General features: G+C 51.8%; 2 protein-coding genes across 2 annotated transcripts in view; both read right to left on the reverse strand.

Annotated features, from left to right (window-relative positions):
* PTBP1 (polypyrimidine tract binding protein 1) overlaps positions 1-14,225 on the reverse strand; it is a 450,657-nt gene that overhangs the window by 419,799 nt on the left and 16,633 nt on the right. The window lies entirely within an intron of this gene.
* The window catches only part of MISP (mitotic spindle positioning), a 161,756-nt gene continuing 147,560 nt past the window's right edge, over positions 30-14,225 (reverse strand). The window contains exons 12-13 of the mRNA XM_078670538.1: positions 10,406-10,444; positions 30-4,099 (exon numbers count right to left, since the gene is read on the reverse strand). Coding sequence (XP_078526664.1) covers positions 4,001-4,099; positions 10,406-10,444 — 138 coding nt within the window. The 3' untranslated portion in view covers positions 30-4,000. The remainder of the gene's footprint in view (positions 4,100-10,405; positions 10,445-14,225) is intronic.

Here is a 14,225-nt window from a genome sequence, read left to right on the forward strand (position 1 = left end):
CCGGGAAGATAAACATTACCAACAGCGTGTCATCTTTACAAAACAGGATTCCTTTATTTGTAATTGCTCTGATTATTCAGGAGTTACAAATTTACAAGAGACAGACAGTTCGGTGTGAATGATGTGGAACGATCCATGTGCTGCTGATCCTCATTGAGAGTGAGTGAAGAATGTGCAGAATAAATCTTCTTACCCCACATTGCACTGCCCCAGTACCCCACTCCGCAAGCTTCTTACCCATGGCTCCTGTTAAACAAGCCCAAGAATTCATTGTATGCCAGCAAGAGATTGATACCCACATCCTCCATTTGGAGGAACACGGTAAAATTATTATTATTAGATTCGACCAGCAACTTAAACTGTCGGCAGGAAAATGCAAAGACTTAGAGAATAGGTCCAGGTGCGCACATATTTGTATTATTGGGATCCTGGAAGGATCTGAATTCAGTCAACTTTATATGACAAGTGGCCTACACAACTACTGATGGACAATATGTGTAACGTCTTAAACAGTATGTCTACTCTGGACTTCTCTGTTTGCTTGCACCCATAGGGTTCCTGCTAAGGCACTTAAAACAGGGTCAGACCCCTAACAGTAAGTGTGTATTTTCAAAACTTTCAGATTAAAGAAATGGTTTTAGCCATCACTGGACAGAAAAGGTATATCTTCGCTGATAATAGATTCTCATTATATGTGTTTTGCCATGGGAAAAGGCTGTGAGGCAGAAAGGTTTTAGAGCCCTGCTTCCTGAATTGAAGGCACTCGCAATCCCAGCATCGGATAGAGGCTCAAACCTCAGAATCAGTTTGAAAGGAACCTGTAAAGACTGCTGAAATATGAAAAAAGGGAGATCCGTTCATATTCTAAGAGTAAGAAGTAGGAGCATAAGTTGCAGGGATGGAACTATATTGAAAGTAACGGCCCAAGTAAGTATAGAAAAAGATGAAATAGAAATGAACAGTTTGAACATTTGTTCATTAAATGTAAATGGATCGAACAATAGGTGTAAGGGATAGGCAGTACAGAAATGGATTTTATGACGTAATACCCTTCTGGGATTCTACTTCAGGAGACACATATTTCCAGGGGGAGGCTGAAAGATGTCAGTATGTTTTCCAAAATAACAGCTGCCATCAGCTGTAGCCTCACACAGGAGGGTGGCAATATTGCTTGTAAAGAGGTTAGAAATAAAAACTAATAATGAGTATGTCAATAAGAATGGTTGCTGGTTTTGGGCGAATTGTATAATTAATCTGAAGTCTTATATTTTTGTGAATTTATATGCCCCTATTGAAGACGACCAGGTCTAGTCCAGGATCTATTTTCAGCAGTAATGTTAATTAGAGGGGAAGTTATTATGGAGGAAATTTCAATTTTGTCCAAGAACCAAAACCGGACTTTACTATGGTTAATAGACAAGAGAATAAGTTTCAGACCCAAAATGCTGTAGTTAATCATAAATTGGATCTGAATTTCAGGGACCTATGGAAGGAGATGTTTCTGTGAAAACCAGAATATACATATTTTTCTGCATAACTCTGCTGCAAGGATAATTTTTTTCTGGCAAATTCACTTACATTTTATGAAACAATTTTTTTTTTGCCTAATGAATTTTCTGATCATGCGGAAATTAAACAAAGTATGTGTGTGCCCTTAAAAGTTAGGAGACTCACTAGATGGAGCTTTAATAAGGTCAGGCCATAGGGCAATACATGGGTAAAGCAGTGATATATATTTTTGGAGGAGTTATTTTCATTAAGCAAGGGTTCAGCCATCAAGCCATAACCAAGGACACCTTTATTTCCTCTTTAAGAGGCTAGATGATATCATATGAGAATATAGGAAGGAAAAAGCAGGAGGAAATAGTTGTAAAGCTAGAAGAAAGAATTGGGTCTCTATTTAAGAAATTAATAAGTAACCCTAACTGTCCTATAGTACGATTTGAGGGGGGTATCAAAGGAGTAACTAAATGATTTTTACTACAGAGTTAGAAAATCAGTTGAAAGTTGGTAAGAAATTGGGGTGGTCATACACTGAGATAAATTTGTTATATAATTTGGATTTAACATTTATAACCAACAACAACAACCTAGTAGGTGGGTTAGTGGAGGATAGAGGAACGTTAGACTAGGGCAGTGGCACAGACAGTTATTCAAAGTATCAGAGCAGGATGTTTAGATTAAATGTTAAGTGGGGAAAGATACATATGTTATTAAGTAGTATGTATGAAAAAATTTAAATGCAATGATTTAAGTAATAATCAGAGGTGCCGATTTTAGACGGATACAATTTTTCTCAAAATGATGATTATTATACAGAAGTCCAGAAGTTGCTTCAGTGATGGGTTCAGAGTTGATGTTTCACTAGGCGGCGCCAGGCGAGAGCGCAGAGTACTACAAGGAGCAGCTATGGACGTCAACTTCCTCTTGGCCGCAGTGCCACCCTCGTTGGGAAGAGCCGCACCTGATCTTTGATGCTTCGAGGATGGGTTCAGAGTTGATGTTTTACTAGGCGGCTTCAGGCGAGAGGTCAGAGTACTACGGGGAGCAGCTATGGACGTGATGTTTTAGGTTTAGGGTGAATATGGGGAGTTGGAAGCACATCATATGGTTGTGACCTAAAATAATATTATTTTGGACGCATATTTCCTGCATATATGGAGGAGAAAATGGGAAGGACAGTTAGGTGGGACCCCATGGTCGCCTTGATAGGACACTTGGAAGGCTACAAATGAGAAATATCTTCATTTTATATCCATGTTACTACCGAGCGCATTGAACACGTCATATTGGAAAACATACGCCATACTTCGTTTTTTTAGAATGAAGAAACAAATGCTAAAATTCAGGAAAAGTGAGGAGATGTATATAATAAGAGTGGGATCATCAAAGAAATTTGAGAAGGATTTCTCAAAAAAATGTAAGGGTGAATTCACTTCTGTTATTGGCGTTGAAGGTAAAGGAGGCACGTGGCAGCGCTTCTAGTTATTTTTGATGATGTGCAAAAATATGACAAGAAATGTATTATAATTGTTATTTACAAATGGATTACATGTTTTAAGTCTAAAAAAGAAAAAACGTCCAGGTCCTCAATCACGCCATTTATTGCACGCTGCACGGTCTCTGTGACTCGCGATAGAGGGTCCCGTGTGGTGTTCCTGTGCTCCGACGGACCTTGGGCCCCTCTCCAGGCGCACTGCTGAGGTCCTCTGGCCTCCCTTGAGACCTGGAACCCAATGGACATATAAGTTGACTGACATCTAGTGCACCAGGTCAGAGAGGCGATACCCCTACACTCACTCTACATGGTCCGGAGCCCATGTACTCCCTTTATAACCTTTAGCGTCATTATCGGTGCATCTCCACCTCTCCCTCACAGACATCACACAAGGGGTCCTGGAACTCCCCAAGTGGAGGAGGGCTACACAGAAGCTGTGTGTACCTCTCCTGTGAGTGACATGCTGCAGAGACATCAAGAGACATCTTTCACTGCCTCAGTCACCCCCTCTTTGACCTCTCCCTAGAATGGAAGTGGACTCCACCTGCAGGGGAGTGGAGATTCCCATTGGTTTGTTGGGTCCATTGGGGCTCTCGGGAGCGCCATGTTTGCTGGGGGACGAGAGCCCCCGGACAGTTACCCACAGTGGACCTGTAATCCCCAACACAAGACATTCGTCTGAGTCAAAGCTGAGGAAAAGAAGGGTATGGGGCCCTCAGTTCTGTTTATCGGGCCCTTCTTGATCAGCAGAATAGGCGCTATGCTGACCATGAGGCGGGCGGCTCACAGATCCAGCTAGGCAAAAACTCCAGTGATACTCAGGCAACAAAATCAGTGATTTTCTGACGTACAATCATACCAATAGCAAAGGTGCTCTCTGATTAGGAGTTTGCTTCTGTACAGAAATCATTTACATCCTAGTGTTATTTAAACTGTACAAATGTGTGCTAGCCTTTGGCAAGTCCATCAGAAACAGAGAGCCGTGGCGGCTTCCACCGCCGCTCACTCGTCATCGTCGTCCTGAGTGTTCAGGTACTGTCCGGCCTCCCAGCGCAACGCCATGGCGCTCTTACGGCGACTCACTCGAGTGGACTCCACGATCTGAAGGAACAAGGGAGAAAGAGGTGAGTTTGAGCCGGACGTCTAGATCTATGTGACTGCAGAAGACACCCCTACCAGTGTGACTGCAGAGGACACCCCTACCTGTGTGACGTCAGAGGGCACCCCTACCAGTGTGACTGCAGAGGACACCCCTACCAGTGTGACTGCAGAGGACACCCCTACCAGTGTGACTGCAGAGGACACACCTACCAGTGTGACTGCAGAGGGCACCCCTACCAGTGTGACTGCAGAGGGCACCCCTACCAGTGTGACTGCAGAGGGCACCCCTACCAGTGTGGCTGCAGAGGACACCCCTACCAGTGTGACTGTGGAGGACACCCCTACCAGTGTGACTGCAGAGGACACCCCTACCAGTGTGACTGTAGAGGGCACCCCTACCAGTGTGACTGCAGAGGGCACCCCTACCAGTGTGACTGCAGAGGGCACCCCTACCAGTGTGACTGCAGAGGGCACCCCTACCAGTGTGACTGCGGAGGACACCCCTACCTGTGTGACTGCAGAGGGCACCCCTACCAGTGTGACTGCAGAGGGCACCCCTACCAGTGTGACTGCAGAGGACACCCCTACCAGTGTGACTGCAGAGGACACCCCTACCAGTGTGACTGCAGAGGACACCCCTACCAGTGTGACTGCAGAGGGCACCCCTACCAGTGTGACTGCAGAGGACACACCTACCAGTGTGACTGCAGAGGACACCCCTACCAGTGTGACTGCAGAGGACACCCCAGCCAGTGTGACTGCAGAGGGCACCCCTACCAGTGTGACTGCAGAGGACACCCCTACCAGTGTGACTGAGGAGGACACCCCTACCAGTGTGACTGCAGAGGACACCCCTACCAGTGTGACTGCAGAGGGCACCCCTACCAGTGTGACTGCAGAGGACACCCCTACCAGTGTGACTGAGGAGGACACCCCTACCAGTGTGACTGCAGAGGGCACCCCTACCAGTGTGACTGCAGAGGGCACCCCTACCAGTGTGACTGCAGAGGGCACCCCTACCAGTGTGGCTGCAGAGGACACCCCTACCAGTGTGACTGTGGAGGACACCCCTACCAGTGTGACTGCAGAGGACACCCCTACCAGTGTGACTGCAGAGGGCACCCCTACCAGTGTGACTGCAGAGGGCACCCCTACCAGTGTGACTGCAGAGGGCACCCCTACCAGTGTGACTGCAGAGGACACCCCTACCAGTGTGACTGCAGAAGACACCCCTACCTGTGTGACTGCGGAGGACACCCCTACCAGTGTGACTGCAGAAGACACCCCTACCAGTGTGACTGCAGAGGACACCCCTACCAGTGTGACTGCAGAGGGCACCCCTACCAGTGTGACTGCAGAGGGCACCCCTACCAGTGTGACTGCAGAGGACACCCCTACCAGTGTGACTGTGGAGGACACCCCTACCAGTGTGACTGCAGAGGACACCCCTACCAGTGTGACTGCAGAAGACACCCCTACCTGTGTGACTGCAGAGGACACCCCTACCAGTGTGACTGTGGAGGACACCCCTACCAGTGTGACTGCAGAGGACACCCCTACCAGTGTGACTGCAGAAGACACCCCTACCAGTGTGACTGCAGAGGACACCCCTACCAGTGTGACTGTGGAGGACACCCCTACCAGTGTGACTGCAGAGGACACCCCTACCAGTGTGACTGCAGAGGACACCCCTACCAGTGTGACTGCAGAGGACACCCCTACCAGTGTGACTGCAGAGGACACCCCTACCAGTGTGACTGCGGAGGACACCCCTACCAGTGTGACTGCAGAGGACACCCCTACCAGTGTGACTGCAGAGGGCACCCCTACCAGTGTGACTGCAGAGGACACCCCTACCAGTGTGACTGAGGAGGACACCCCTACCAGTGTGACTGCAGAGGACACCCCTACCAGTGTGACTGAGGAGGACACCCCTACCAGTGTGACTGCAGAGGACACCCCTACCAGTGTGACTGCAGAGGACACCCCTACCAGTGTGACTGAGGAGGACACCCCTACCAGTGTGACTGAAGAGGACACCCCTACCAGTGTGGCTGCAGAGGACACCCCTACCAGTGTGACTGCAGAGGACACCCCTACCAGTGTGACTGCAGAGGACACCCCTACCTGTGTGACTGCAGAGGACACCCCTACCAGTGTGACTGCAGAGGACACCCCTACCAGTGTGACTGCAGAGGGCACCCCTACCTGTGTGACGTCAGAGGGCACCCCTACCAGTGTGACTGCAGAGGACACCCCTACCAGTGTGACTGCAGAGGACACCCCTACCAGTGTGACTGCAGAGGGCACCCCTACCAGTGTGACTGCAGAGGACACCCCTACCAGTGTGACTGTGGAGGACACCCCTACCAGTGTGACTGCAGAGGGCACCCCTACCAGTGTGACTGCAGAGGACACCCCTACTGGTGTGACTGCAGAGGACACCCCTACCGGTGTGACTGAGGAGGACACCCCTACCAGTGTGGCTGCAGAGGACACCCCTACCAGTGTGACTGCAGAGGACACCCCTACCTGTGTGACTGTGGAGGACACCCCTACCAGTGTGACTGCAGAGGACACCCCTACCAGTGTGACTGCAGAGGACACCCCTACCAGTGTGACTGCAGAGGACACCCCTACCTGTGTGACTGCAGAGGACACCCCTACCAGTGTGACTGCAGAGGACACCCCTACCTGTGTGACTGCAGAGGACACCCCTACCTGTGTGACTGCAGAGGACACCCCTACCTGTGTGACTGCAGAGGACACCCCTACCAGTGTGACTGCAGAGGACACCCCTACCAGTGTGACTGCAGAGGACACCCCTACCAGTGTGACTGCAGAGGACACCCCTACCAGTGTGACTGCAGAGGACACCCCTACCAGTGTGACTGCAGAGGACACCCCTACCAGTGTGACTGCAGAGGACATTCCTACCAGTGTGACTGCAGAGGACATTCCTACCAGTGTGACTGCAGAGGACACCCCTACCTGTGTGACTGCAGAGGACACCCCTACCAGTGTGACTGCAGAGGACACCCCTACCTGTGTGACTGCAGAGGACACCCCTACCAGTGTGACTGCAGAGGACACCCCTACTGGTGTGACTGCAGAGGACACCCCTACCAGTGTGACTGCAGAGGGCACCCCTACCAGTGTGACTGCAGAGGACACCCCTACCAGTGTGACTGCAGAGGACACCCCTACCAGTGTGACTGCAGAGGACACCCCTACCTGTGTGACTGCAGAGGACACCCCTACCAGTGTGACTGCAGAGGACACCCCTACTGGTGTGACTGCAGAGGACACCCCTACCAGTGTGACTGCAGAGGGCACCCCTACCAGTGTGACTGCAGAGGACACCCCTACCAGTGTGACTGCAGAGGACACCCCTACCAGTGTGACTGCAGAGGACACCCCTACCTGTGTGACTGCAGAGGACACCCCTACCAGTGTGACTGCAGAGGACACCCCTACCTGTGTGACTGCAGAGGACACCCCTACCAGTGTGACTGCAGAGGACACCCCTACCTGTGTGACTGCAGAGGACACCCCTACCAGTGTGACTGCAGAGGGCACCCCTACCAGTGTGACTGCAGAGGACACCCCTACTGGTGTGACTGCAGAGGACACCCCTACCAGTGTGACTGCAGAGGACACCCCTACCTGTGTGACTGCAGAGGACACCCCTACCAGTGTGACTGCAGAGGACACCCCTACCAGTGTGACTGCAGAGGACACCCCTACCAGTGTGACTGCAGAGGACACCCCTACCAGTGTGACTGCAGAGGACACCCCTACCTGTGTGACTGCAGAGGACACCCCTACCAGTGTGACTGCAGAGGACACCCCTACCAGTGTGACTGCAGAGGGCACCCCTACCAGTGTGACTGCAGAGGACACCCCTACCAGTGTGACTGCAGAGGACATTCCTACCAGTGTGACTGCAGAGGGCACCCCTACCAGTGTGACTGCAGAGGACACACCTACCAGTGTGACTGCAGAGGACACCCCTACCAGTGTGACTGCAGAGGGCACCCCTACCAGTGTGACTGCAGAGGAGGGCACCCCTACCAGTGTGACTGCAGAGGACACCCCTACCAGTGTGACTGTGGAGGACACCCCTACCAGTGTGACTGCAGAGGACATTCCTACCAGTGTGACTGCAGAGGGCACCCCTACCAGTGTGACTGCAGAGGACACCCCTACCAGTGTGACTGCAGAGGGCACCCCTACCAGTGTGACTGCAGAGGACACCCCTACCAGTGTGACTGCAGAGGACACCCCTACTGGTGTGACTGCAGAGGACACCCCTACCAGTGTGACTGCAGAGGACACCCCTACCAGTGTGACTGCAGAGGACACCCCTACCAGTGTGACTGCAGAGGACACCCCTACCAGTGTGACTGAGGAGGACACCCCTACCAGTGTGACTGCAGAGGACACCCCTACCAGTGTGACTGCAGAGGACACCCCTACCAGTGTGACTGAGGAGGACACCCCTACCAGTGTGACTGCAGAGGGCACCCCTACCAGTGTGACTGCAGAGGACACCCCTACCAGTGTGACTGAGGAGGACACCCCTACCAGTGTGACTGCAGAGGGCACCCCTACCAGTGTGACTGCAGAGGACACCCCTACCAGTGTGACTGCAGAGGACACCCCTACCGGTGTGACTGCAGAGGACACCCCTACCTGTGTGACTGCAGAGGGCAACCCTACCAGTGTGACTGCAGAGGACACCCCTACCAGTGTGACTGCAGAGGACACCCCTACCAGTGTGACTGCAGAGGGCACCCCTACCAGTGTGGCTGCAGAGGACACCCCTACCAGTGTGACTGCAGAGGAGACCCCTACCAGTGTGACTGCAGAGGACACCCCTACCAGTGTGACTGCAGAGGACACCCCTACCAGTGTGACTGCAGAGGACACCCCTACTGGTGTGACTGCAGAGGGCACCCCTACCAGTGTGACTGTGGAGGACACCCCTACCTGTGTGACTGCAGAGGACACCCCTACCAGTGTGACTGAAGAGGACACCCCTACCAGTGTGACTGCAGAGGACTCCCCTACCAGTGTGACTGCAGAGGGCACCCCTACCAGTGTGACTGCAGAGGACACCCCTACCAGTGTGACTGCAGAGGACACCCCTACCAGTGTGACTGCGGAGGACACCCCTACCTGTGTGACTGCAGAGGACACCCCTACCAGTGTGACTGCAGAGGACACCCCTACCAGTGTGACTGTGGAGGACACCCCTACCAGTGTGACTGCAGAGGACACCCCTACTGGTGTGACTGCAGAGGACATTCCTACCAGTGTGACTGCAGAGGGCACCCCTACCAGTGTGACTGCAGAGGACACCCCTACCAGTGTGACTGCAGAGGACACACCTACCAGTGTGACTGCAGAGGACACCCCTACCAGTGTGGCTGTGGAAGACACCCCTACCAGTGTGACTGCAGAGGACACCCCTACCAGTGTGACTGCAGAGGACACCCCTACCAGTGTGACTGCAGAGGGCACCCCTACCAGTGTGACTGCAGAGGACACCCCTACCAGTGTGACTGCAGAGGACACACCTACCAGTGTGACTGCAGAGGACACCCCTACCAGTGTGACTGCAGAAGACACCCCTACCAGTGTGACTGCAGAGGACACCCCTACCAGTGTGACTGCAGAGGACACCCCTACCAGTGTGACTGCAGAGGGCACCCCTACCAGTGTGACTGAGGAGGACACCCCTACCAGTGTGACTGCGGAGGACACCCCTACCAGTGTGACTGCAGAGGGCACCCCTACCAGTGTGACTGCAGAGGGCACCCCTACCAGTGTGACTGCAGAGGACACCCCTACCAGTGTGGCTGTGGAAGACATTCCTACCAGTGTGACTGCAGAGGACACCCCTACCAGTGTGACTGCAGAGGACACCCCTACCAGTGTGACTGCAGAGGACACCCCTACCAGTGTGGCTGTGGAAGACATTCCTACCTGTGTGGCTGTGGGGAGCATCTCTACTTGTGTGGCGTTAGAGAACAATCCTGCAAATGTGGCTGTGGCGCAATTTACATGGGGTTGATTTCAGAAATGACGCTATGTACACATTCGCTGATGGTATATGTTCAGTGGGGGCCCGTATGTATGCTCTCCGTGGGACCAGGGGTAACGTGTTGTCAGTCAGTATGTTCAGATAGGAATGTTTAGAAAGGTGAAAATCTCACAAATGAGAAGCGAAAAAGGTGACAATTGTGAAGGGTGAAGCTGTCACAAGAGATTGTTGTAAAATGCTGTCTGTAGGTGACTTACCTCGTTATTGACGTCATCTCGAGGGTCGATACCTGCGTACTGTGGGGAGGGAGGGAGAATTAGCAACTACCAATCAGAAACCATAAACAGCAAGTATGAAACAGTGATCAAGACTTCGATCTCAATGAGAAGCGTGCTCTCAAACAGATCCTAATCGAATCCCCAGCGACACAGACCTGGTGACCATCACAGACTAGAAACGTCCAGTTTCTAAAGCCATGGGATGTTTTATTCCACCCTTTTCCCGCTTAGAAAAGACTACCCTTCAATGCAAGTCAGTGGAAAAGTTAAATCTACTTCTGATCTAGTCCTAAATGTTGGCCTGGATGCTAATGAGGGGTAGTATTCCATCCTTTATAAATGTTCTTTCTGATGGATACATCTGCCTGTGGGTTCCTCACCTTTTGAATACCCCCTGCTCCAGCATTTCCGCGGAAATTCTTTTCCTAGCTCTCCCATGTCGACGAGAACGTCATAATAGCACGGCTCCGCTCGCGACTCCGTATGATGTCATCGGAGCCAGAAGAAGACCTCGTCCGCGTGCTGATGTCCGTTCCCTTTTTTCCACGCCAATGACGCGTAACTTTTTTTCTGGGTCTCTCCATTTTCAATGAGATGACTTTGTTTGTTCATATCTTTTTAGAGTTTCTGTAGAAATAGCTACTTTGAATAAGTCTGGTTTCAAGCCCTGCAGGGTGTGTGACGGTCACGTGTCTATTACAAACCCACACAACGACTGTCTCTGGTGTCTTTGTTCAGACCGCGACGTCGAAGGGTGTTCATATTGTAGAAAGATGAATCCTAAGGCGTTAAAGGAGCGTGAAGCAAAACTCTTCAAGATAAAGGCGACGAAAGAAAAGAGAGGTCGTAAGTGCTCGAAGTCGTCGACCTTGCATACTTCTAAGAAGCATAAGAAGTCGAAGAAGAGACACAGTTCTCGACATCGCTCTTCGGAGGGCAAGGCTTCGAGGTCAGCTTCACCTTTTCAGCGACGCCGGGGAAAGGACTTTGTTTCTCCTTCTCCCCAGGCGACTCCGATCCACTCGCCGTCTCCGAGGGGTTCGCCGGTGTCAAGAGGCTCTTCGACGCCCAGAGGGTCTCCTTCGCCCAGAGGGTCTCCAGCACCCAGGGAGTTTTCTCCTTTACCTATGGCTTTGCCTGAGTGGGCGCCGTCCTCACAGGCTCCGCAGCCTCAGCCTCCAGTTCGGCCTCAGATGGATCCTAATCAAGATCAAGGAGGTCCGGATCCTTACCCTCCTTTTTCAGGACCTGGAGCGGATCCCTCGTATTTCCTAAATTGGATGAATGGCATGTTTGCCAGGGCATCCTACCCTTCCAGCGCGAATTCTGGTCCCGTGGGTCTGCCTCCCTTTTAACTTGGGTGTCCCCCAACAGTATGCCCAGGTGCCTTTTGTGCCTTTTATACTGCTGCTCCATCATGGCAGTTTCCGGCGCCAAGGTTTTCGACCCCGAATCCTCAAACTCCGTCTGGTGTCGAATCAGCACCGTCTCGGATTCATTCGGTGCCGTTGCCTGTTTCTGAAGGTCCTCCTTCGGCACCGGCTCCATTGTCTCCGGTGCCGTGGCCTGACGCAGATCCCGAAGCACTGTTCCAGGAGGGATGCACAAAGGCTGCTAGAAGAGGATGAGTATCGACAGGAGCAGGAGGAAGGAGAGATACTCGACTCCGTAGACAAATTTGAGGGCCTACAGGATACCAGTGGTTTAGATACGTCCCCAGAGTGGGAGCTCTCTTCACCAAAGACTGTCATCTCTCAGGATGTTGCCCCTTATCATGTGGTGATTAGGAAAGCTGCTGAGTTGTTGGATCTTCAGTTGCCTTCAGCAGAAGTTAAGTCAAATATTTTTACTGAAGTGCTTAATAGTTAATACTTCTTCATTAGTTAGTGGAATTCTGCTGCCTTTCAATGAGGCATTGACGAAACCTATCTTGGAGTTATGGCAAAAGCCCTTGACTGCTTCTGCAGTTTCCAGGTCAATTGCAAGGAGATATAGACCAGCTCCTGGAGACCCAGCTTTTCTATCTGCACACCCATCTCCGGAAAGCTTGGTGATTTAGGCTTCTTGCTCTAAGCAATCGTCTGGGTCCTTCCCTACCACCCCGGGGGGTAGGGATTCTAAGAAGATGGAGCAATCGGCCAAGAAAGTGTTTTCCTCAGCAAGTATGGCATTGAAGTCTACGAACGCCACTTGCTTGCTTGGGAGGTACATTCATGCTCTTATGGACTCTGTTAAACTCGCTAAACTTCCTGAGGATGATCGGGTTCATTTTCTTGAGGCTCTTTCGGATTCTCAGGCAGCTGTCCGATAGGTTATTCAGTTGGGTTTGGACACTGCAGACTCGGTTGCCCGAATAATTGGTTCTTCAGTTGCGACGAGGAGGCAAGCCTGGCTCAGAGCTTCTGGTTTTTCACCGGATGTTCAGGCTCCTCTATTGGATCTACCTTTCGATCATTCAAGGTTGTTTGGTACCAAGGCAGACTCTGCTTTGCAGCGCTTTAAGGACAGTAGAGCGATTGCAAGATCTTTGGGCCCACAGTCTCAGCCTAGAGGGTATGGCTACAAGAGGTATCGAGGCTTTGGGAAGCCAGCTTCCTTTTGTGGCCGTCAGCAGCCTCAGCAGCAACAGCAGCAAAACCCTCTGTACAAGTCGTATAGGGGAAAGATAGAGGCCGTCTTCAAGGAGCCGCTCGGAAGCAGTCCGTCTCCTCCCCCTCCCCCTGGTTCCACTGGAAAGCAGCTCTAGACCCCCCCATCTTGGAGCATGTTGGTCCTCTAGGGGGTCGGGTGGCCCATTTCCTACAAGATTGGAAATCGGTTACCTCAGATCGTTGGGTTTTGCATCTTGTGGAAAATGGGCACACCCTCCCTTTTCTAGAGTTTACACCTCCTTGCCCTCCTCGCCAGGATTGGTGTTCAGAGGACCATTTGCCGTTATTTCTTGATTCCCAAAAAGGACGGTCGGTTGAGGCCGATCCTGGCCCTCAGGATTTGGAATTTTTAACTCAGACAGGAAAAGTTCAAAATGTTGACCTTGGCTCAGGTTCTTCTGACGCTGCAACAGGAAGACTGGATGGTGTTGATCGATTTGCAGGATGCGTATTTTCATCTTCCCATCCTGAAGTCTTGGCAGCACATCTCAGAAGGTCAGGTGTTCCTATTTTCCCTTATCTGGACGACTGGCTGCTGAAAGCCAAGTCTCCAGAGATGGTGTTACACCACTTACATGCAACAACGCAATTGTTGTTTAACTTGGGTTTCTCGATAAATGTACCCAAATCTCACCTGGTGCCTTCTCAGCGCAGCCTGTTCATAGGGACAATACTGGACACTACTGTGTGTCTGGCATTTCCGCCTCCGCAGAGGATTCTCGGCATACAGGAGATGATTCCTTTGTTTCACGATGGAGCGGTTGTTCCAGTCCTGAAGGTCCTTCGCCTGCTCGGTCTGTTCGCTTGCTGCATTCTGTTGGTCAGTCATGCACGCTGGCACATGAGGGCGCTCCAGTGGTGCCTCTGCAGGCAGTGGTATCAGCACAACAGAGATCTCAGGGAGAAGGTCAGAATCTCCAGAGACACTGTGCGGACCTGTGTTGGTGGAGTGTGCAGGGCAACTTGACTCAAGGAAAGCCCTTTCAGTCTCCTCCACCGGTGGCCACAGTGATCACGGATGCCTCCACTCTAGGGTGGGGTGGTCATCTGGGGAATCTGGAGGTCAAAGGTCTTTGGTCTCCAGAGGAAAGGTTGCTTCACATCAACCTTCTGGAATTGCGGGCGATACGTTTGGCACTAAAGGCCTT

Source organism: Lissotriton helveticus, chromosome 12 (assembly GCF_964261635.1).
Source record: "Lissotriton helveticus chromosome 12, aLisHel1.1, whole genome shotgun sequence".
Taxonomy (NCBI): Eukaryota; Metazoa; Chordata; class Amphibia; order Caudata; family Salamandridae; genus Lissotriton; species Lissotriton helveticus.